The sequence below is a fragment of the Leucoraja erinacea genome, chromosome 20 (assembly GCF_028641065.1).
Source record: "Leucoraja erinacea ecotype New England chromosome 20, Leri_hhj_1, whole genome shotgun sequence".
NCBI lineage: Eukaryota > Metazoa > Chordata > Chondrichthyes > Rajiformes > Rajidae > Leucoraja > Leucoraja erinaceus.
Window position 1 is genome coordinate 36,020,391 of NC_073396.1, and position 22,843 is coordinate 36,043,233.

At 40.9% G+C, this 22,843-nt stretch overlaps 1 protein-coding gene across 7 annotated transcripts in view; it reads right to left on the minus strand.

The window, feature by feature from the left end:
- LOC129707085 (meiosis regulator and mRNA stability factor 1) overlaps positions 1 to 22,843 on the minus strand; it is an 85,255-nt gene that overhangs the window by 10,517 nt on the left and 51,895 nt on the right. For 6 of the 7 annotated variants that reach the window (XM_055651868.1, XM_055651864.1, XM_055651866.1 and 3 more), the window contains exons 13-22: positions 21,779 to 21,859; positions 21,115 to 21,351; positions 20,579 to 20,698; positions 13,840 to 14,015; positions 12,101 to 12,321; positions 6,466 to 6,608; positions 5,273 to 5,406; positions 3,011 to 3,213; positions 1,823 to 2,050; positions 1,510 to 1,740 (exon numbers count right to left, since the gene is read on the minus strand). In XM_055651868.1, coding sequence (XP_055507843.1) covers positions 1,510 to 1,740; positions 1,823 to 2,050; positions 3,011 to 3,213; positions 5,273 to 5,406; positions 6,466 to 6,608; positions 12,101 to 12,321; positions 13,840 to 14,015; positions 20,579 to 20,698; positions 21,115 to 21,351; positions 21,779 to 21,859 — 1,774 coding nt within the window. The remainder of the gene's footprint in view (positions 1 to 1,509; positions 1,741 to 1,822; positions 2,051 to 3,010; positions 3,214 to 5,272; positions 5,407 to 6,465; positions 6,609 to 12,100; positions 12,322 to 13,839; positions 14,016 to 20,578; positions 20,699 to 21,114; positions 21,352 to 21,778; positions 21,860 to 22,843) is intronic. The other variant, XM_055651869.1, reaches the window with a different exon arrangement.

Below are 22,843 nucleotides of genomic sequence, written 5' to 3' on the forward strand. Positions count from 1 at the left end.
AGCATAGTTTTATGGGGAGAGTGGCAAGTTTAAGGCAGAAACACAGTAGTGGGTGGCTGGAATGCACTGCCTGGTGGTTGAGGCAGATACGTTAGGGGCATTTAAGCAGCTTTTAGATAGGCATATGGATATGCAGGAATGAAGGGATATGTATCACATGCAGGCAGAGTTCACTAAATTGGCATTCATCCGGCATAGACATTGTGAGCCATAGGGGCTCATTCCTGTGCTGTACTATTCAATGTGTAGGAAATAACTGCAGATCTGAAGAAGGGTCTCGACCCGAAACATCCCATTCCTTCTCTCCAGATATGCTGCCTGTCCCTCTGAGGTACTCCAACCTTTTGTGTCTACCTGTACTATTCTATGTTTTGTGATCCAAAATAAGAGACAATATCAACATTAAAATAAATATTTAACTACAATATCGAAAATTACTTTGTCCTTGAGACAAATTCCACCTTTGTCTGAATTTTTCTTTCAACTGAAGACTTAGTGCATTTGAAAAGGCCGGAAATTTGCAACCTGACATCACCAGATAATACTTGCTACATTGCCTTGCCAGGGCCTCTGCTCCTGTATTCTTTACGTTTATCGGGGTCGCTGGGAAAGAAATACCACGTGGCCCACTAAAAAGATGAATTAAACATATTGAGGCATCAGCATGAATAACATTCATTCGTCAGGAAAGCTGCTAATTCGTAGAGCCCCGAGTGTGCCAGTGGTTTCCTATAATACAAACTGAATGTGAACTCTATACGATGGGTTATTATAAAAAGGTCACATTTTACAACAGGGCAGCTCCAACATTAGCAACTCTCACCAAAGTTGTACACTGCACATAAAGGACATACTTGATTACTACAGGTGTCATAGGTTATGGGGTGAAGGCAGGAGAATGGGTTAGGTGAGAGATTGAATGGCGTAGTAGACGCGATAGGCTGAATGGCCTAATTCTACTATTCTTACGACTTCAAATAATTGGTTAAAGTAGTTTAGTTTTGAGAAGCAGGTGTTTCAGGAAGCGAGTCCACACGGACCAGCGATCCCCACACCAAGACTATCTCACTAACACACACCCGGGACAATTTACATTTATATCAAACCAATTAACCTACAAATCGGTCTTTGGAGTGTGGGAGGAAACCTGAGCACGTGGAGAAAAACCATACAGATTGTGGGGAGAACGGCCAAACACATTGGCTCTGTAGTCAGGATCGAATCCAGGTCTCTGGAAGGCAGTAGCTCTACTGCTACGCCGCCGTGCAGCCCAAACCCTCATTTATTAATTATTAATATATCAATTTCTCGAGGGCTGTAAAATCATTTTCTTGCAGGACGATAATGATTGTACATCAGTACGATGGTGTTACATCAGTAAAATTATGAGAATTTCTTATACACAGAGGAACATACAACAATTTCCATGTTGATCTAGAGATTGCACTAGAACAAAACTGACTTTCATACATCATAAGAAACAACGCTAGATAATTCTTGAATTCATACCTCAACCAAGTATGGCACGCTCTTCAACAGCTCTGCCATAGATAAAAAACCATATTCAGATGGGACTAGAGGACTCCCATAAGTGGAATCAAAATGTTTTTTAAGTTCATCAATTGTCAATTGTGAAGTGTCATCCAAAGACATCAACAGCACAAGAAGTTGTGCAGTTAGGGTGCGAAGAGACTTCCTGTTTATCAGTTGGAGCTGCTTACCCGATGGTGTGTTACTAACCTTTAAAGAAAAAAAAACACTTTTATTTACACAAATAAAAACTGGAAAGGAGAATTTGTATCAGACTAGCCATACAATATACCTTTGCAACATGGCAGAATTTTTGCATAAGTTCACCAATAGTATTGACATCATAGTCTTGGAGTCGCAGACTATATCCATAAATGGTGTTATACTCCATAAGGAAATCTGATAATTTCATACAATTGTCCTTCTGTGACCGCAGCAACTTAACAAGTTGGGCTGTCAGTGCCTTTATTTGCTCATTTTCTGTTAAAACAAGATTTTTTTCCTCTCCACACTCCAGGACCTGCGGAGAATATTCACAAATGCATCATGATCGCTTCGATCTTTAAAAATATATAAACGTAATGTACTATCCAAATGATTACTTTTGGGATAGACACAAAATGCTGGAGTAATTCAGTGGGACCTCTCGAGTGAAGGAATGGGTGATGTTTCGGGTCGAGACACTTCTCCTTTTGAAGACGCGTCTCACCCAAAACGTCAACCGGTCCTTCTCTCCAGAGATGCTGCATGTCCAAGTTATTCCAACATTTTGCATCTATCTTTGGTTTAAACCAACATTGGCAGTTCCTTCGTGCATGATTACTGTTGGACATCTAAGTGCTAAAAGTAAGCAAATGGAGCACCAAAAAACTACATTTTGCAAATAGAATAAATGAGAATACAATAAAAAGCTTACTGCAATGTCAATAAATTCTTCGTTGAAGTGGTTAATTGTGAAAGACAGCTGCACTTAGATTTGTTAAAAATATTAACTTCTCTAATACAACAACCATTTGAATACACATTGCAATGTATCAATTTTGCTATTGGGCTAAAAAACCTCAATTACGTATTGCTATTTATTCGTACCATTGAATAAAAATATAAAATTATAAACAATGCAACTTGTTAAGAGTGCCAAATTCATGGAAAATTCAAATGAGTTGGACCAAGTCGAATTGGAACATGGGTGTTTTAAACACTTAACTCTAGATTTAACTAAGCACTTTGTTTGGTGCGTCCACTTTACCGCCAAATTTATAAACACAAGACCAAGCAATAAATTTAATTTTATCTCAAATTTTATGTTTTCTTTACATAATGCTGTTAAATATAAACGGTCAAAACCAAACAATGCAGATTCAATTATAGTTTTTCAGCAGTGCAAGAAGATGGTTTGAATTTCCAGACACTGCTCAATTTATTTGAAATACCAATGTCATAGTGAAGTCTAATTTCAGTTGCATGTCCTTATACTTACCTGCAACACTTCTGGTATCGATTCAAACAGTTCCATGAGCTTGTTAAAGCCATAATATGCAAGTTTGCACTGGCGTCCAAAATGGTGATGGTATGTAGGTATAAATTTACTAAAGGGCATACGGCAATGAGACTGATGTCGCAATAGGTCCACTACCTCTTTTGCAAATTGCTTTGTCCTCTCAATTTCCTCTGGCGTACGATCTAAATTAAAATGTATTAAGTTTGAACAGGTTTTGCAGCTTCCAAAGTTAAAAGTTGATGCAAAAACAAATCACATGTTAAATGAAATGGTAGAAATAATTTAGAATAGTCCCAAATGTTAACTTTTATTTAAAGATGTGCAAGATGGTACGATCACACAAGGTTTTGTAAACTCACTATGTACAGCCAGGCATCTGCTAGCTGTAGCATGCAGTTGTTGGGAACTTTGCACAGGAGATTTTCATTCTAAAATTTCCATACATTTGGCTTACAATAATCAAACGCACAAGTACAGCAGTTTGCTCATATGCTATTGAACAAAAACCTAAATTCAAGTTCAACCCTGGCAGATTATGAAATGGAATTCAATGAAGAAATAAGTGCTCGATGGTCTTAAAAATGTTCTTCTGGATATGGAAACTGACACAATATACCAAATCTGTCCTACACCAGGCAACAGTCACACACCAATGACTTTCTAGTTTTGGAGTAACTGGGAATACCACCAAATCCAAGAATTTAAAAAAAGTAATAACTGGAAGGAGAACAAAACGTGCAGACTTAAGCCTGGATCCAGCTCCACTTCCTCCACAACCCCAAAACATTTATATAACAATAAAAACAAATCAATGCTTTGTGTCGTGTGGGTGGGAAGGACAGAAAGTTTGGCTTGGGTGGGGGCAGGGAAGATCACAAAGGGGGCTATGTTGAAATAGCTCTATCTCCATACTTAAAACAATTTTGCTAAAATATAAAAATAATTGTTGATCTATTTCCTTTCATTCTATCAGAAATCAGAAAAATTAAATTTTCTTTGCCAAGGTAGAGAGAAAAATAATAAGGTCAATAAAAATGGGCACCTCAACAAAAGTTCCCTCCTTGCTCCAGGGAATGATGTCTGCTCAACCAGGACTCAAGGTACCCTTGCAGAGGGACATTTTAAAATAAGGAATTACACTATATTGCACCATCAATTTGTATTCCAAGATTATGTATTAATTATCAAAATTTACAAACCAAGGAAATGCCAAATCAAGTCATCCAATGTTCAGAGGTTTAAATCTATTTAAGGCTTCTCCATATTTTCAGAAAAGCATCTCAGAAGAGGAAATGGTGGCCGATTAGGGAAAGGAGAGATGCAACGAGACCTGGGTGTCATGGTACACCAGTCATTGAAAGTAGGCATGCAGGTGCAGCAGGCAGTGAAGAAAGTGAATGGTATGTTAGCTTTTATAGCAAAAGGATTTGAGTATAGGAGCAGGGAGGTTCTACTGCAGTTGTACAGGGTCTTGGTGAGACCACACCTGGAGTATTGCGTACAGTTTTGGTTTCCTAATCTGAGGAAAGTCATTCTTGCCATAGAGGGAGTACAGAGAAGGTTCACCAGACTCATTCCTGGGATGTCAGGACTTTCGTATGAAGAAAGCCTGGACAGACTCGGCTTGTACTCTGTCTCTCCGTACCCCCTGATACATTTAGAAGATTTGGGGGGTGGGGGGGGGAATCTTATAGAAACTTACAAAATTCTTAAGGGGTTGAACAGGCTAGATGCAGAAAGATTGTTCCCGATGTTGGGAAAGTCCAGAACAAGGGGTCACAGTTTAAGGATAAGGGGTAAATCCTTTAGGACTGAGATGAGAAAAACATTTTTCACACAGTGGTGAATCTCTGGAATTCTCTGCCACAGAAGGTAGTCGAGGCCAGTACATTGGCTATATTTAAGAGGGAGTTACATGTGGCCCTTGTGGCGAAAGGTATCAGGGGGTACGGAGAGAAGGCAGGTACAGGATACCGAGTTGGATGATCAGCCATGATCATATTGAATGGCGGTGCAGGCTCGAAGGACCGAATGGCGTACTCCTGCACCTATTTTCTATGTTTCTATCGAAATCAAATTACCTGGGGATTTATCATTTTATATATTTATACATTTCACTCTAGTGACAAGGATGGCAGCATTGCTGATTTTGGAAAACAGTAATTTATTTTTGATTAATAATGTCACAGTATTACCTCGCATTACATTCACTGCAGCAAGATAAAATTAAAAATAAGATACCTCTCTTAGGGATAGAAATCACCGTGTCTTCATCTTGTTTTGAAATGCAGATTGTAGTATCTGGTATTTCTGAAAGCAGATCAGCCAGTTCGCATACACCGTAGTCTGTAACATCCCAATCCTTCGAAAAACACCTAACATAACCGAATAATGCAGAAACTTTAATATTCGTGATCCAATAAAACATAACTGTTATTTCGAATATGTTCTGTACCTTAGCAATATTTCTATAAATATGCTTCTGTCGTCTTACTATTAAGAAAAACAATAAATATGCAAGTTTGGGACTTTCAAAAAGGTCTGCTTGTTTGTTTCTCTATTTACTAATTAACAACAACAACCATTGTATAGCAATGTCACAGTAAGCATTGATTTTCTGAGCTCGTGGAAATAACCCATCCTCTTGCATTTCTGCAGTTCTCACACATTATTGCAGGTGGAACTCCAGTGCATTTACATCCATTGTCCTCGGCTGTGAAAGCTGTGTGGAAGATGTGGTAGAGGTAGCCAAGGCAGGTAGCTGCAGTGCAATTTGGAAATAGTAGTTATGTTGTGATGGCAGTGGAGGTAACAAAAGTTTAAGGAGCTGGATGGGGTTCCAATCAAGTAGGCTGCTATGTCCCAAATGGGATCAAGCTTTGTGAACTTTTTGATCTGCACTCATCCACACAAGCAGAGTGTTCTATTACAGTCCTGACTTGCACCTTGGTGGAAAAGCTTTAGGGTGTCAAGAGGCAAGTCACTTGCCACATGATATATTTCAGCCTATTTCCTTCGCTCCATAGATGCTGCTGCACCCGCTGAGTTTCTCCAGCTTTGTGTACCTGCCACATGATATACATCTGTTGACCTACTCTTGTATCGAGTTCCCAGTCTGGTCGAGTTTCGCATTGGCATTTCTCAATAAAATTTAGAAAAATAATAAGGTATCCTAAAGAGTTAATTTGAACTTTTAAATCACCACAGTAATCATTAATATATTATAGAAGAAATTTGAGCTACTATAGTTTCAATCCAGCTGAAAATGTGTAAAGGCCAACCAAATCCATGACATTGACACACTTAGAAGTTAGTGGAATGGCTATGGAGGAAATGATACGCCATTGTGTTTGGATTATCTGCTCAGGTTAGTGATAATAGAGAAAGAGAGTCTAAATAATCACATTGAATGTTGGCATGTAAATGATACTTACCAGTGGTATGCTTGTCCAAATTCTCTTATGAATACCTGTTTGCTGGCCTGAGATTTAAGAAGTTTAAGCATATCTTGCGTAAAGCGCTTTACTTGTGCACGATGAGTTAATGTAAGTAGGCGTTTGGTGCCCAACCCAAGGATCTAAAAACAAAAACAGTTAAATGGTATTACAAGATGTTGAGCAACCTGGAGATGACCCTGCAGGAGGAACTCCCACATTTAAAAAAAGATTTTGTTTCAAGAAGTGATCTAGTGACTTACAGGTGCCCTCCATAATGTTTGGGACAAAGACCCATCGTTTATTTATATGCCTCTGTACTCCACAATTTGAGATTTGTAATAAGAGAAAATCATATGGTTAAAGTGCACATTGTCAGGTTAAAAAAAAAAACACGCTATTTTTATACATTTTGGTTTCACCGTGTAAAAATTACAGCAGTGTTTATACATAGTCCCCCCATTTCGGGGCACCATTATTTTTGGAACACAGCAATGTCATGTAAATGAAAGTAGTTATGTTTAGTATTTTGTTGCATATCCTTTGCATGCAATGACTGCCTGAAGTCTATGGTTCATGGGCATCACCAGTTGTCTTCTCTGGTGATGCTCTGCCAGGCCTGTATTACAGCCATCTTTAGCTCTTCAGTTTTCTCTTCAGCATATAAAAGGCGTGCTCAATTGGGTTCAGATCGGGTGATTGACTTGGCCACTCAAGAATTGACCAATTTTTAGCTTTGAAAAACTTCTTTGTTGCTTTAGCAGTATGTTTGGGATCATTGTCTTGCTGTAGAATGAACCGCCGGCCAATGAGTTTTGAGGCATTTGTTTAAACTCGCGCATAGGATGCGTCTATAAACTTCAGAATTCATTATGCTACTAGCATCAGCAGTTGTATCATCAATGAAGATAAGTGAGCCAGTACCTTCAGCAGCCATACATGCCCAGGCCATAACAACCCCACCACCGTGTTTCACAGGTGAGGTGGTATGCTTTGGATTTTGAGCAGTTCTTTCTCTCCGCCATACTTTGCTCTTGCCATCACTCTGATACAAGTTAATCTACATCTCATCTGTCCACAAGACCTTTCCCGAACTGTGGTTGCTCTTTTAAGCAAAGATCATAGAGCCGAGCAAGATGGTCTACTCCTGCAAAATCCAATGGACTGATGTGTCGTACACAACGGAGCGTAACTTCCGCCATTTCAGTAAACCCGACCAGTTATGCCTCTCGCAGTGCAATCAGCGTTGTAGAGGAACAGTCTGTTTACGCTATGTTTATAGTATCTTTGCTTGGACACTATGTAATATTATGTTTATTATAATACTATGTTTATAGTATCTTTGCTTGGAGCCCTGCACACAGACTGTGTATCCAGCCCCCGGTGCAACACTCAGACTCTGCTACCAGAAGGCAGGCTATTAAATCAATCCAGAGTTTAACACTGTCACTACACAGACTACAACACTATCCAGAAAACAAGTTAGAGTCAGGGTGGATTTTCAGTACATAGAACTCTGCTAATGGAATCCCACAGTAGGGATACCAGCCCCAGCGCTAACAGCCCATCTGCGACCTCTCTCATCTGGTAACAACGTTTCCAATAGAAACGACAACCGCAACAGTGACACCGATCCTGGCACTCCCTGCGCAAGATGCTGTTCCTAGTGGAGAGAAACTGCCCTCTCTACCTCTCGTTTCACATTCGTAGCTCCAGGACAGGATGTGCGCAGAGAGGGGTAAACAAACAAACGAGGAATCATCTCACTGGGGAGAGCGAGGTACCTCAGAGCATCTATGATCTTTGTCACAGAGAGGGGGAGAGGACGATGTGGGGTTTTTACACTAAAGGTTGAGAGGGACCAAAAAAAAGTGTGGTAATTGGTAAAAAAAAAAACAAAAAAAAAACAACGCAATATGGAGATGCCATGACCAAAGCAAAGATACTAGAGCGGAGAAGGAAGCCAGTTACGGAACTGGTGCTAAAGATTACCCATGACCTACTACGACTTTTTCGTCGAGTGGACTGTCTGCTTTTGCTATCTCAGAGCATCTATGATCTTTGCTTTTAAGTACTTCTTGGCAAACTGTCATCTGGCCATCGTATTTTTGAGGCTAACCAGTGGTTTACATCTTGCAGTGCAGCCTCTGTATTTCTGTTCATTAAGTCTTCTGTGACAGTGGTCATTGACAAATCCACACCCGACTCAAGGAGTATTTCTGATCTGTCGGACAGGTATTTGGGGATTTTTCTTTTTTTTTTATAGCGAGAATTCTTCTGTCATCACCTGTGGAGATCTGCCTTTTGGACTGCCTGTATAAACTAGCAATGTTACAAAATTTTGAGATTTTAAAAATCAAGTCTGCAATTTATCCCATCAGATAAAGCATAACAATAAGTTTAATTTGACACCAAATTCACTTTCATATCTCAAGTATTAAAAAAGTTATGGCCATTTTCATACTCGGAAATTAGCATCTTGTTCCCTATTGATTTTCAATGGACATTACAAAAAAGCTGTGATCTTGGATAGTCAACAGGCCATTTCTTAAGGAAAGATTAACATTTTTAAATAGCCTAAGTGTCCAAAGATTATTCACAAATAATTCACAATATAACATGATTTTTATATCTAATTTACATTAATTTATAGGCCAAATGGAAGGAATTTAGTGTTCAATTGCTGTAAATAAATGCCCATTTAAATCGGCTTTCCAGTGGGTTTCTGTGAACGCGCTGGTTTAGAATGTTGACAGCGCGCTAGATTAGTGCCCTCAAATGCCGAGAAAAATACTGCGGGATATAAAAAGCCCAAAATGAACCACTCGCTATAGATAACTTTAATTACAGGGTTATATATATGCCCCATTTAATGTAAAAATAAGGTACATACCTTTAATTGTTTGCTCTATAAAACCCTGGGGCTGCGAGAGGTCGCGGAATAAAACAGTAATTTTAAAATTATCATAACTATATTATCGAGGCCTATAAAACTAATAATACCTTTTGCGACCGGGTCTTGCAGCGATTTTTCGTTAATGATTTACTAGGCTGAACATCTGCGATTAGTACAGCCTAGTAAAAATCGCGTTTTAAACCCGCCCCCTCCAAACAGCGCCAAAATCGCCGACATGGCTGAGGGCAGATTCCCAATGGCGATTCAGGTAGGTTTTGTAACATACCTATATAAACACAGCTGTAATTTGTACATGGTGAAACCAAAATATATAACAAATGGCCTTTATTAAAATCTGACAATGTGCACTTTAACCACATGTTTTTTTCCCCATTACAAATCTCAAATTGTGGAGTACAGAGGCAAATGAATAAATGATGGGTCATTGTCCCAAACATTATGGAGGGCACAGTGGAAGAACTGCAGATGCTAATTTACATAAGGCGACTTAAGTGCTGGAGTAATTCAGTGCGTCAGAAAAAACATGGATAGGTGACCTTTTGGGTCAGGACCCCTCTTCAGACATTGTAAGGGTAGAGAGAAAGTTGGAGTGGAGGAGCAGAACTAAGCCTGACGGCTAATACGTTGATAGACGGGGGGGGGGGGGGGGGGGGGGGGGGGGAGCTGCTGTACCTTGCCCGGTGTACAGGAAGGGGGTGCGAGAGCAGGGCTACAGGACACAGAGGAGATGTGGGGCGAGGCATCCATCTATAATAGTAGGGGAGAACCACATTTACTAAAGGAAGAGGTAGAAGATCTTGGAAGCACATGCAGTGAAGCCGGAGAGATTGAGGAGGGAGATAAAACCTTCGCAACAGGCAGGGTGGAAGGAAGTGTAGTCCAGATTACTGTAGGAGTCGTACAAAGTTTTACTGCAAAATTTACACACAACAAATATGGTTAGACTTGCATTCCTAGTTTTCCATTATATGATATGATATGCCATTTATTGTCACTATACATGTACAATGAAATTAAAAGCTGCTCGTACTCAGTGCATACATATAATTTAGTACAAAAAACAGAAAACAAAAACAGAAGGGAGAGGGGGGGGAGGAGATAGGTGCACAATTCTGCGGCGCTATATACATATATACAGATGGAGGTCCGGGTGTTGGGCTGTGAAGTCAGTGCATGTGTGAATTTAGAGTAGTTATAATTTTCGGAAAACAACTATTCCCGAGTCTGTTTGTCCTGGATTTGATGCACCTATAGCGCCTTCCAGAGGGCAACAGGTCGAACAGTCCAAATGCAGGATGGGAGCTGTCCTTGATAATATTCTTTGCCCTGCTAAGGCAGCGGGAGGTGTAAATATCCATCAGGGAGGGTAGAGGGCAGCCAATGATCTTCTGTGCTGTCCTAGTTACCCTCTGAAGCCTCTCCCTGTCTGCCATAATTCAGTTATGAAATCTTCCACTGCTTGCTTGTATCAAGTTCTTAATTACAATGATCTGCAGAAGTTATTTTATCCTGCTGCTTTTATTTGGATCTTCATTTATACCCTTTTGGTACTTTGATATTTGCTAGTCTCTTAAGGCAGACATTTAAGCAGCAAAAGGATATAAATTAATTATATTGTTCAAGATCAAAGACACCTCAAAGACTTCCTGGTTTGTAGGTTAATAGCATCAGTAAATTGCCCCGTGTGCAGGGAGTGGATGAGAAAGTAGGATAACATAGACCTAATGTGAATGGGTGATCCATGTTCAACAAGGACTCAATAAGATGAGGCGTCTTTTTCAATGCTGTATTTTTCAATTTGATTGCGTTTTAAATCACAGCACATCTAAAATATGTTGTGGTCTTTATCTTTTGCATATGCCCGTAAGCACTCAATGACATTTTCTCTTTTTGATTTGTTTCACTCTTGCCCTTTGATGTTTTATGCACATTCTTAAGTTTCACTCCATGTTCTATGTCTTCCTTATTAATCTTTAAAACAATTTGGCTCCGTTTCATAATTAATTTTATTATCCCTATGCTAATTAATTTCCATGCTTCATGTTTGAAGTCACGAGTAACAAGTTCTAGGCTTTTTCCTAACCAGCTCGTGTCCTAATAGGCTAAGCACAAAAACACATGTGATGGTGAGAAAGGAGCAGAATTAGACCAAAAGCAATGGACAAAAACTGGGAGGGCTGGAAAGGGTACTAATAATATCATACAGGATTAAAAAATACAAATAGGTAATGCCATAAAGTAGGAATAAAAAGATTTTGTTGATGAACCAGAATGAAATTGGAATACCTTTGAGCTAAGGCTATTGACAAGAGTGATATTATTTCCTCAGAATAGGCAGTGATGGGCAACAATAATGTCCAGATCACACCCATCCAAAGATTGTTCCAAAGGAAGTAGGGGTACGATGAACAGCAAGGGCAAATACAGGACATAACCAAAATTTGCCTCCTCAATACAACCAATTAGTTCTTTCAAAATAAATCTTGAAAAGGTGTGCAAATTGAGCTTGGAATATTTGTTATCCCCACCAGCCTGAATTGGGCAACCCAAACTACAATTTTTGCCCACACGCCCTACAACTTGTTTTTGGAACTGGAACTTGCACAGTTGCTATAGTTTTGAATCATATCTTTCTACAATTTCTACAACTGTATTTACTGAAAGGAAAATAGTACGGTGAGTCATAAGTACAAATTATTTTCTTGTCATAAAATTCACCTGCAAAACATGAGGCACTGCTTCCAATAATTCCATTAACTTGGAATAGCCATAGTCCGAAACTCTGCACTGTTTCCCAAAGTGATGATGATAGGTTGGAATAAATTTATGTTGAGATATGAGGCAGTGAGCTTGGTTCTTCATAAGATCAATTATTTCTCTACTCAACTGAATGAGCTGAGGATTTCCAACTGGACTCTTGCAGCGCGGCAAACAATGATCTAAAGTGGAAAAAAAAAAAAAACAGGCGAACTGTTACTTAACGCCAATAGTAAGCGAGCGTGAAATGGCATAGCATTAATCCATAATTTATATTATCTGGACCAATACAATACGAAACAAATTCCAGATTTTACCAGCATCTGCTCAACTTTGATTAACAAGTTAACATCATTTTAAATTAAGATGATTTATGTGCAATATCCTGATGCACTGTCACATCATTTACACGGTACCTTTAAAATAACAGAACCTCCAGTGTTTCAGAAAAGGTGTTGACAAAAATAAATAGAATGGCAAAGGCTCATGTAGATCAGTTGGTCTGAATGGTCCAGTTCTGTGTTTTATACTCTAGTCAATTATAAATTACTGTTTTGACATTTAAGAAATGTTACCATCGAACAACTTATCATAGACCACTAGCAGAATTCTGCCAATGCAATGTCTGTTTCCCAAGCTAGTTTTGGTGATAAAAGTGGATGCAGAATATTTATAGAAGTGTATAAGAATACAATGGAGGATTATGCTTGGGACTGATTTATATCCATTTATCCTTCATGCATTAATACACACAATCTCTTTACTTTGACTAGAAATCTGATTGCATAGTGTAATCCGATTGAAATAAGACTTTTTAGATACAAAAACAAACGGCCAGTGTGCTTGTCATGACTTGCGTGCAATTCCCACGGCCACATGAACCTCTTGCAGCAGTGTAATTGCAATGTCCTTAAGGCGTTACAGCAGCCATTTAGCCAGAGGAGGCACTCCTGAACAAACAAGGCTCCCTGACAATTCTGCTTCAAAGATCTGTTCCACTGTCTCAATGTTTTCAATGACTGGAAACATTCAGAAATAATCAAAATACATTTATTTTGAATTATTTAAATGTAAAATTAGATAACATGCATGTTAAGTGCCTTTTAAATTAAATATTAACAAATATTAATTTGAGGGAAAAAAATTGACTTCCTTAATCTTTTCAATGATCATTGATCTAGTTCCCAGAAGGGCTGGCATAATGCCAAGAGATGTGTCAACATAGGCAAGTTGGGCCGAAAGGTCTGTTTCCATGCTGTATGCCTTGACAAAATGTGCCAAGCCCAGGGGCTAGATACATTACAGATCATCTGACCAATATATGCACTCAAATTAGTCAGATAGTCTCTATAGAATCGACAGCCACACAAAATAAACATTTTGCCCAATGAACACTCGAGCTGTTTGGTGTCACTCTGGAAGTTTAACTGGACAGTTAGTTGCACAAATCGTGTTTGTGCACCGGATGTGATTTACACAAGAGACAGTACAACACCCCGGCCCTGTCCATTAGCCACTATTTATATACGCAGGTATAATAATCTATAACTTGTACAAGTACTTACAAAATGAAAATTACAATTTTACCTAAAATTAGGCTAACCAGCGCTATAATATACAAAACTATATTTATTTTCTAGGCCACAGATTAATCAACATTTTCCATTAACTTGCTTTAAATGGAGAACATGTCACCTTACCAGCATTAGGTGGTGGTGGATTGTTATGAACCCATTTTACAACTTTAATACCATTTTGTGCTGTGACAATGTTAACACCAGGGACACAGGTTATGAGGTGTTCCAAAGGAACGCCACCTTCTCCTTCTTCCACTGTATTCAGAACTGTGAACTCAGAAGCATAGCAATCTAAAAAGCTGCAAGGAAAAAAAAAAAAAAAATCAGAATTTCTATGAGAAAAATCAAAATTGGAACAAGACATGAAAGAATGCAAATCTTGGTAACATTTCATACAATAAAGCCCTCTTCCTTATTCAAAAGCACTTTGAAACAGGAATTTTCAAAATAATGTTTGAGAGTCTAGGATTCAAGGAAAATCTCAAACATTTGGCTACAAATGCATTCCATGAACTGTACAAATTGTAAAGCAGAAGGCATAACAACCGAGGGTCTTACTGAATAGATCAGCAAGTCATTTCTTGGCAATTTAGATTATTTTTAAGACCAGCTCAAAAACATCACAGCTTGTAACTGATTTAGGAAGTATGGGGAAGTCATCAACTACAAAGTTGATTAGAGAGAGGTAAGATAAATCTTTTCCTAAAGGCTCATTGAAGCTGAAAATGCACAACAATTGGCAATAATTAATGGAGACACCAATGTGATTTTTTCTTGAAGGCAAAAAGCATTGCCAAACAAAGTTATATAAAAGGCAACATAGAAAACGCTGGCTTGCTCAAGGAATGTGTAGATACGTAACGTGTAAAGTGGTCTTGTGTTCCAAGTTATTTTAATTGCTGGAAACCGGTCGGGGTGACATTTGATAGGTTTAAAATAATCAGGTTTCTGGAATGTGTAATGGAAGCCTGCTCACTTTGTTGGAGGGATTAAGACTGAAGTCACAGCCACAAGGGGAACAGAACGAGGAATAGCATGCTTAAAAGGTGTGTGGTTGCAATATGGAATGTACTGCAGGGGAGATCAGAACTGCTGCGCTGGTTGAACTGCATAAACATGGGGCAAATGGCACTCTTTTATCCATTCTATGGTTTGATGAGCTATTGAACAAGAATTTTACATTCAATTCATAACTGTGTAGTTAACCGATTTCAATTAGCGTTGCAATACTGTACTAAAATTGTCTCATTATTCCTGGGATAAGGATGGGCAAGATTCGGCAGGCTTTAATTTCCTTACTTGATCGAGTGACTGCCTACATTGATAAATGCGCAGATCAATAGAACAGGATATTACAACTGGGCTGATTAGAAATGCTCAATTATTTTTACACACCTATGGTTATTAAATAAATTGTTCACTTTCTAATGTTTTATTTAATTCAGCACATCCCCAATTTGATTAAAAAGGCCTACTGGTCATTTGCAGAACTCCTCACACTATATCCAAATTTTTTCAAGCAACTAATCTCAAAAATACATACATAGGGTGGAATTGAAGCAAAGAATAAGCGAGTTCCATATTCCGACTGTGCATGCTCAGGTAATAGACCATTCGCTATAAACATTGTCGGGAGCTGAGCTGCTGTGTGTTATCAGACCTTCAGTTAATTCGTATTTTCCAGCTTTGATTCTTCTAGATAAGAAAACACAGCTTTCCAACTTTGTTGTATTTATTGTTCCTTCATGCTGCGGTGAGTGAGCGAGATAGTGCTGCTGCATGGGTGTCTTTCATCCGTAGTCGGGGTCAGGCCCGGGTCTCCGGCGCTGTTGAGTTGCTGCTGGGCCGTCCCTGTCCTCTCCGGAGGTGGCCCTGGGCTGGCAGTGAGAGAACGGGTTGGGGGGGGGGGTCGGACGCTAGCTCCAGGGGAGGTGGGGGCGGCCGTTGGCTGCACTTCTCTCCGTGTCCAGTGGCTGTTGGTTTGCCTCTTCGGTGCCGGTGGGGGCCGAGCGCCGGTCATCGGCGGAGATGCACACGGAATGCTGCGGTGGCTCGGCGGGACAGGCAACATTTCTGGAGAAGGATCTCGACCAGAAACGTCACGCATTTCTTTTCTCTGGGGATGCTGCCTTACCCACTGAGTTGCTACAGCGTTTTGTGTGCATCCCCGTTGGTGGCTGGTGCTCTGCTTTCGCTGGGAGAGTTGCCTGGCGGCCGCTGGGTGGTGCAGGGGTGCGGCTGGCAGTCCCAGGCTCGTTGGGGAGCGGGTTCGGGCTAGAGTTGGCACTTCCCCGCATGGCTGTGGGCCTGGGGTCGCCGCTGCTCCAGGCCAGTGTCCTGTTGGTTGCCTGGCGGGGTAGGCGGAATAGAGCTGGGGTTGGCGCTCATTTGCACTGGCTGAGGGCTTGGGGTGCCATTGCTGCGGGACGGTGTCCTGACGGTCCGGGGCTGTCGGTTGGCCCAGCGGAGTCGAGCTGGGGTTGACGCTTCTTCTCTGCACTGGCTATGGGCTTGGGGCGCTGGTGCTCTGGGCCGGTGTCCCTGTCGGTGTCTTGTTGGATGTCTCCGGCCGACCCCGGGCAGGGATGGGACACTCGGGTGGGGATGGGGACGGTCCAGTAGCAATTCAACAACGTTTGCCGTGCCGGAGACCTGGGTTTGATCCTGACTACGGATGAAACGCAGGTCTGTATACATGCAGCAGCTCAGCTGGCGAGAATGTTTATCACGAATGACCTATGACATGGGCATGCTCAGTTGAAATTCCGAACTCGCTTATTGCCACACCAGGAAATGATGCAACTGCTCAGCATGCCTTCTACAGTGCACCTATAGAAGTTTGCTGGGAGTGTTGAGTGACATGCTGAATCTCTTCAAACATTGAAGAAAGTCGAAGAGGTGGCGCATTCTTCGTGATTATATCTATATGCTGAGCCTAGGATTTTCATTTGAGATGTTAATAGCCAGGAATGTGAAGGAAGTGGCCAATGACACCAATTCACTACCCCTCATGCAGTATTCGTTTGGTTCAAGTTGGACTGATCCATTAAGACATTCTCAGTTCAGATTTGACAATTCACGCAGTGTGTCAACAGAGTTCAAAGATAACAACTCACTGTAATTTCAAGTTGCAACTCTGTGGGCTAAATACTGAAAATATATTGATACTGTTGATTTAGACCATCCGGATATCACCAGTACTCCCAGACTCAATAAAAGTCCCCAAATCCTTAGAGTACCAAATCATGGAACTATGGAGCAGACACTCCCTGACTTACACAAAGGTTATGTTCCATAATGCCTTACTCGTCATATTTTACACAAGTTGGAATCACCTTGAAACTAGATAGAAATAAGGAACTGCAGATGCTAGTTTACACAAAAGGACACAAAGTGCTGGAGTAACTAAACGTATCTGTGGAGAACAAGGATAGGTGACGTTTCAAGTCGGGACCCTTCTTCAGACTGATTCAGTCTGCTGAGTTGTTCCTCCAGCACTGTATTTTCACCTTAGAACTAGGCACCGATGTCGCTGGTTTGCACCAGGTGCCACACTGTCCAGTTGACGCAGCTATTGCTTCAGCACATATTGTAGCCCCTAGCCGACAGGGCTTCCTTCAGATCACCGCCACTGACAAGACTCGCTCGTTCACTGTGGGGCTCCCTCCCCTTCACCAGTTGCTGCTTCTTCTTGTCGACCATCACTTTGTCTGCTCACCCTTCCACTGCCACCTCGTTGTCCTTTTTCCCCTGGACTCACCAACAGCTTCCACCTTGGACTCCGAGGTAGATGGAGAAGGCAGCAGAAGGGGTCAAAGCGACAGGAGGGGGGGTGCGGTGGATGCAGCTGGTGAGGGCAGGGAGCCCCATAGTGACTGAGCTCATCCAGTCGGGGCAGAGTAGCTCTGTTGGTGAGGAATGAAATTCAGGCCCTGGCAAGGGGTGACATAGAATCAGGTGTAGTCAGTATGGATTGAACTGAGGAACTGTAAGGGGAAAAAGATCCTAATGGGAGTTATCTACAGGCCCCTAAACAGTAGCCTCGATATAAGGTGCAAGTTGAATCAAGTTAAAATTGGCATTTCGCAAAGGTGATGCTACAGTTGTTATGGAAGATTTCAACATGCAGGTAGACTGGGAAAATCAGGTTGGTACTGGACCCCAAGAAAGAGAGCTTGTGGAGTGCCTCTGTGATAGATTCTTAGAGCAGCTTGTACTGGAGCCTACTAGGGAGAAGGCAATTCAGGATTTAGTGTTGTGTAATGGACCGGATTCGATAAGGGGACTTGAGGTGAAGGAGCCATTAGGAGGTAGTGACCATAATATGATGTTTTAATCTACTTTTTGAGAGCGAGAAGGGTAAATTGGATGTTTCAGTGTTACAGTTGAATAGGGACTATGGAGCCATGAAGCAGGCATGACAGTGGAACAACAATGACAGGTATTTTGGGGAATAATTCAGAAGCTGCAGGAACAGTTCATTCCAAAAAGAAAGATTCCACGGGGAGTACGGGGGGGGGGGGGGGCGGGGGGGAGGAAGAAAGATTCTGTGGAATATGAGGAGGATAGTAAAAGTCAGGGGACACAAGTATCCCCCGATGTACTAGTGGCCAGAGGAGCTAGGGTGACAAAGAAACTGAAGGAAATTCACATTAGGCAGGAAATGGTGTTGGGTAAACGGATGGGACTGAAGGCTGATAAATCCTCAGCCTGATGGTCTGCGTCCAAGGGTACCTGAGGAAGCGGCTCTAGAAATCATATAACAATTACAGCACGGAAACAGGCCATCTCGGCCCTACAGGTCCGTGCCGAACAATTTTTTTTCCCCCTTAGTCCCACGCACTCATAGGAAAGATATTCCCTTCTAGCCAGGAATATTTTTAAAGGATACCAAGGACTGGAGTAAAACCGCTCTCTTAAGGAAGACACATAACCCCTAAAATTCTGTCCCCCTCTTGTGTGAATCCTCCCTATTCCAGAGGAGAAAGCTTGTGACATCAAAAGAAACATTTTGAAGGAAATTCAACTTCTGCGGCAGAGAAATGGTATTCAACCTATCTCTGTAACGTTGTTGGGACTAGTAAAGTACTCTCTCTGATAAATCCTTCCTATAAGAGCGACCGATGGTACACCATACTCCAGATTGGTACCTGATTTTAACATTACATCCCAGCTCTATACTCAAATCATGGAAGCATTGGTGATCATTTTCCAATGTTCTATAGATTCAGGATCATTTCCTGTGGATTGGAGGGTAGGTAATGTCATCCTACTTTTTAAGAAAGGCGGGAGAGAGAAAACAGGGAATTATAGACCAGTTAGCCTGACAATGGTGGTGGGGAACATGCTGGAGTCAATTATAGAAGATGAAATAGCGGCACATTTGGATAACAGTAACAGGATTGGTCCGAGTCAGCATGGATTTACGAAGAGGAATGAAGTACATCAAGATCTTGGGGTCCTTGTGCATCAGTCACTGAAAGTAAGCATGCAAGTACAGCAGGCAGTGAAGAAAGCGAATGGCATGGTGGCCTTCAAAACACGAGGAGTTGAGTATGGGAGCAAAGAGGTCCTTGTACAGGGCCCTAGTGAGACCACGCCTGGAGTATTGTGTGCAGTTTTGGTCTTCAAATTTGAGGAAGGACATTCTTGCTATTGATGGAGTGCAGCATAGGTTCACAAGGTTAATTCCCGGGATAGCGGGACTGTCATATATTGATAGAATGGAGCGGCTGGGCTTGTTTACTCTGGAATTTAGAAGGATGAGGGGATCTTATTGAAGCATTTAAGATTATTAAGGACACGCTTGAGACAGGAAACATGTTCCTGATGTTGGGGGGGGGGGGGGGGGGGGGGGGGGGGGGGGGGGGGGAAGAAAGGAAAGTCCAGAACCAGGGACCACACTTTAAGAATAAGGGGCAAGTCATTTAGAACGGAGACGTGTTAAAAACTTTTTCACAGAGAGTTGTGAAACGCGTGGAATTCTCTGCCTCAAAGGCAGTGGAGGCCAATTCTCTGGATGCTTTCAAGAGTTAGATAGAGCTCTTAAAGATAGTGGAATCAGGGGATATGGGGAGAAGGCAGGAACGAGGGTACTGATTGTGGATGATCAGCCACGATCACAGTGAATGGCGGTGCTGGCTCAAAGGGCCGAATGGCCTACACCTGCACCTATTGACCATTGTGAAGAAAGGCTCAGGTGTGCACCTCATAGGAGATGTTGGCAACGCGGCCTAGAGTTGCTCTCCACTACCTCCCTCATTCTCGCTCACCTTCCCAGTGTTGCACCTACAGTGGCTGAAACTGGAGGAGCAGCGAGCCCAGAAAACACTTTAATATCTATGAAGTGGACAGGATGCCATTGCCATCCTCCATCATCAGGTAGTGCCTGTATTCTCCTTTTTCTAGCCTTCAATTTCTTGCCTCCCTTTAATATGCTTCTTGATTATCAGAATTTACCTTGCAGCACACTTCCCTATTCAGGACTCATTGTCTAGAGTGAACACATTTGCAGAAGTCGCCTGATCAGAATGATTAGCAGTGAATCTTGATAAATGGCTTCAAACTGTCAACCTCAGTTCCTCCAATAGCAGAAACTTTCTAGCCAACACATCACCTTTGAAGTACATGTGTGTGACTGAGTGAAGGATCAAATTAATAGTAACATTGTACACGTATAAAATTAGAAACTTTAAAATTGTGGCATAAAGCCAAATTGCAGTAGGCTTAATAATTTAGGGCGATTAAAATGCAGACATTCTGAAGAGCTTGCATGTAAACACATGGCAATAGTGAAACTTCTAAGACATATTTTCTTCATTCTACTATTATCCCAGGATATCCAAAAGAAGTTCAAACTAACCTGAGAAGTGGCACGGTTCCTTCATGTGTATGTAAAAGACTATGAACCTGCGGTGCAAATGTTTTTAGCGACAATATTATAAATGGTATTTTGTAAGAATCCGGATCAAAGTCATTCTCGCTGCAAAACAAAAAAAGGAAACCAAATATTATGCCGGGCCTCCTACCCTGACGAACATTCATCCTTGCAGTATTTACGGATTTGTGATTTTTATCAACTACTTTAAGAAATATCTCAAGCCGAATGAAACGTGTTCCTTTTTACCCTCTACATTGATTGAAGATGTTAAGAGAAACACATCCACGTCCGAGGTAATCTACAGACCTATCTTTTGGAATGCTAACCAAATATTTCACAAGCAGAGGTCGAGTGCAATTACACAGACAATCGTAATGGAGACATTCACCACGGAAACTGTCTAAAATTAGAGTCGATGCCAAGCGTGAGAAAAAAGCACATTGGTTCTTATTCTTTACAGTTTAACAGCAATATGGTACATCAATAGATGCAAGAACCGATAGAAACAGGATTCCTACCTGTAACCTTTCTCTGAACAATGAAGTTTGCAGATTGGTTCATGATATTCCAGTTCTTCAAATATCACTGGACTACAATTGGCTGACGAACTATCATATGACAATACAGAAGACAACGGACTCTGTCTTGCCTGACTGCTGGGCAGGAGACAAACCATTCGTCCGTTTACTTGGTCACGGATAGCTACGGTGTCAGTTAATTTGTACAAATCAGACACAATCAATTTGTGTACAAATCTGGAGATGAAATAAAACAAAGTTACTTATGAAAAGCTATGGTATTTTCTGAATTCTGTAATCAAGTTACATGGTACAAGCAAAACTAGCATGCCACTGCTTGATGGTACAAATACTGCTGAACTGAGCAAAAGTATATTTGAAAATGTGACCAAAGATAAGTAATTTTAAATTTTGTCTAAAAAAATCAATTTTTTGATATAACTACAAAAATAAAGGAACATATGGACAATAGCATCTGTCGATTTAAAAAAAAAAACTTTATTAGAATTGACTAAAACAAAGAATTAAAATATCAATTCAACATTTAACTTGCATCTAGCACATATATTCAATTCCTTTACACATCTGAATTCAGAGGCACAAAAGTACAGGACTTAATAAACAGAAAGATAGTGCACTAATAACCCAGATTTAAAATTTGTACCTTTTCTCATAGAGTTCGGTGAATTTTAGCAATGGCAAGCAACATGCTGGAGCATCTTGCAGGATCAACATGGCCTCAGAGCTATAATAATAAAAATACATTAATTCACGATATTTATAAACATTGTATCGTTTATTAAGACAGGTTGATCTGCAGTATTTCTTCTTGGGAGTAAAATAGACATGCTGAGCATCCAAAGACCCAGGTGCAAGTGCGAATTTTTGCATTTAATATCTTATTTCAAACATCCAAACTCAACCTTAAATAAAATTTGTCCAGAGTAGATGTTAGAAATTTGATACTTCTATTAAATGCTTCACAAAGCATGCTTCAAAGCTGAAAAGTCTTCATAATTTGTCAGAACCATAGAACGGTATAACACATAAAAGCGACTCTTCTGGCCCACCATGAAGACTAAGTGTGCTAATCCTATTTCCCTACATCTCGCTCATATCTCACTCATGCCTTTCCTATCCAAGCATCTGTTCAAATATTGTAATTGGATTTACCTCTACCATCTCTTCATGCAGCTTGCTCCAGACTACCATCACCCCCACTACCCATGTTGAAAAACATGCCCTTCTAGTTTCCTCCAAGTATATCCCCCCCCCTCACTTTAAATCTGTGCCCTCTACTTCTGGACGCCCGTGCTCTGGGAGAAATAATCTGTCTAACCTATTTATGCCCTCAGAATTTTATAAACCGGTATAAAGGTGCACCCCATAAACCTTCTACATCCTGGAAGAATAAATACAGCTTATCCAATCTCTACTTGTATGGCTCCATCCCAGGTAACATCCTGGTGATTTTCTTCTGCACTATCTCCATTGACACATTTTTTCTGTAGTGTGGCGACCAGAACAGTACACAATAATTTTCCAAGTGTGGGCAAAGAACATTTTGCACAGCTGCAAGATGAAGTTCCAACTCTTATATGCAGTGCCTCGACCTACGAAGGCAAGCATACTAAATGCTTTCTTCACCAGTGTCTCCATTTTCAGGAAGTTATGGACATGCAGACCAGGGTTTTCCCTGTACATCTCCCAAAGTTCCTACCATTTACTC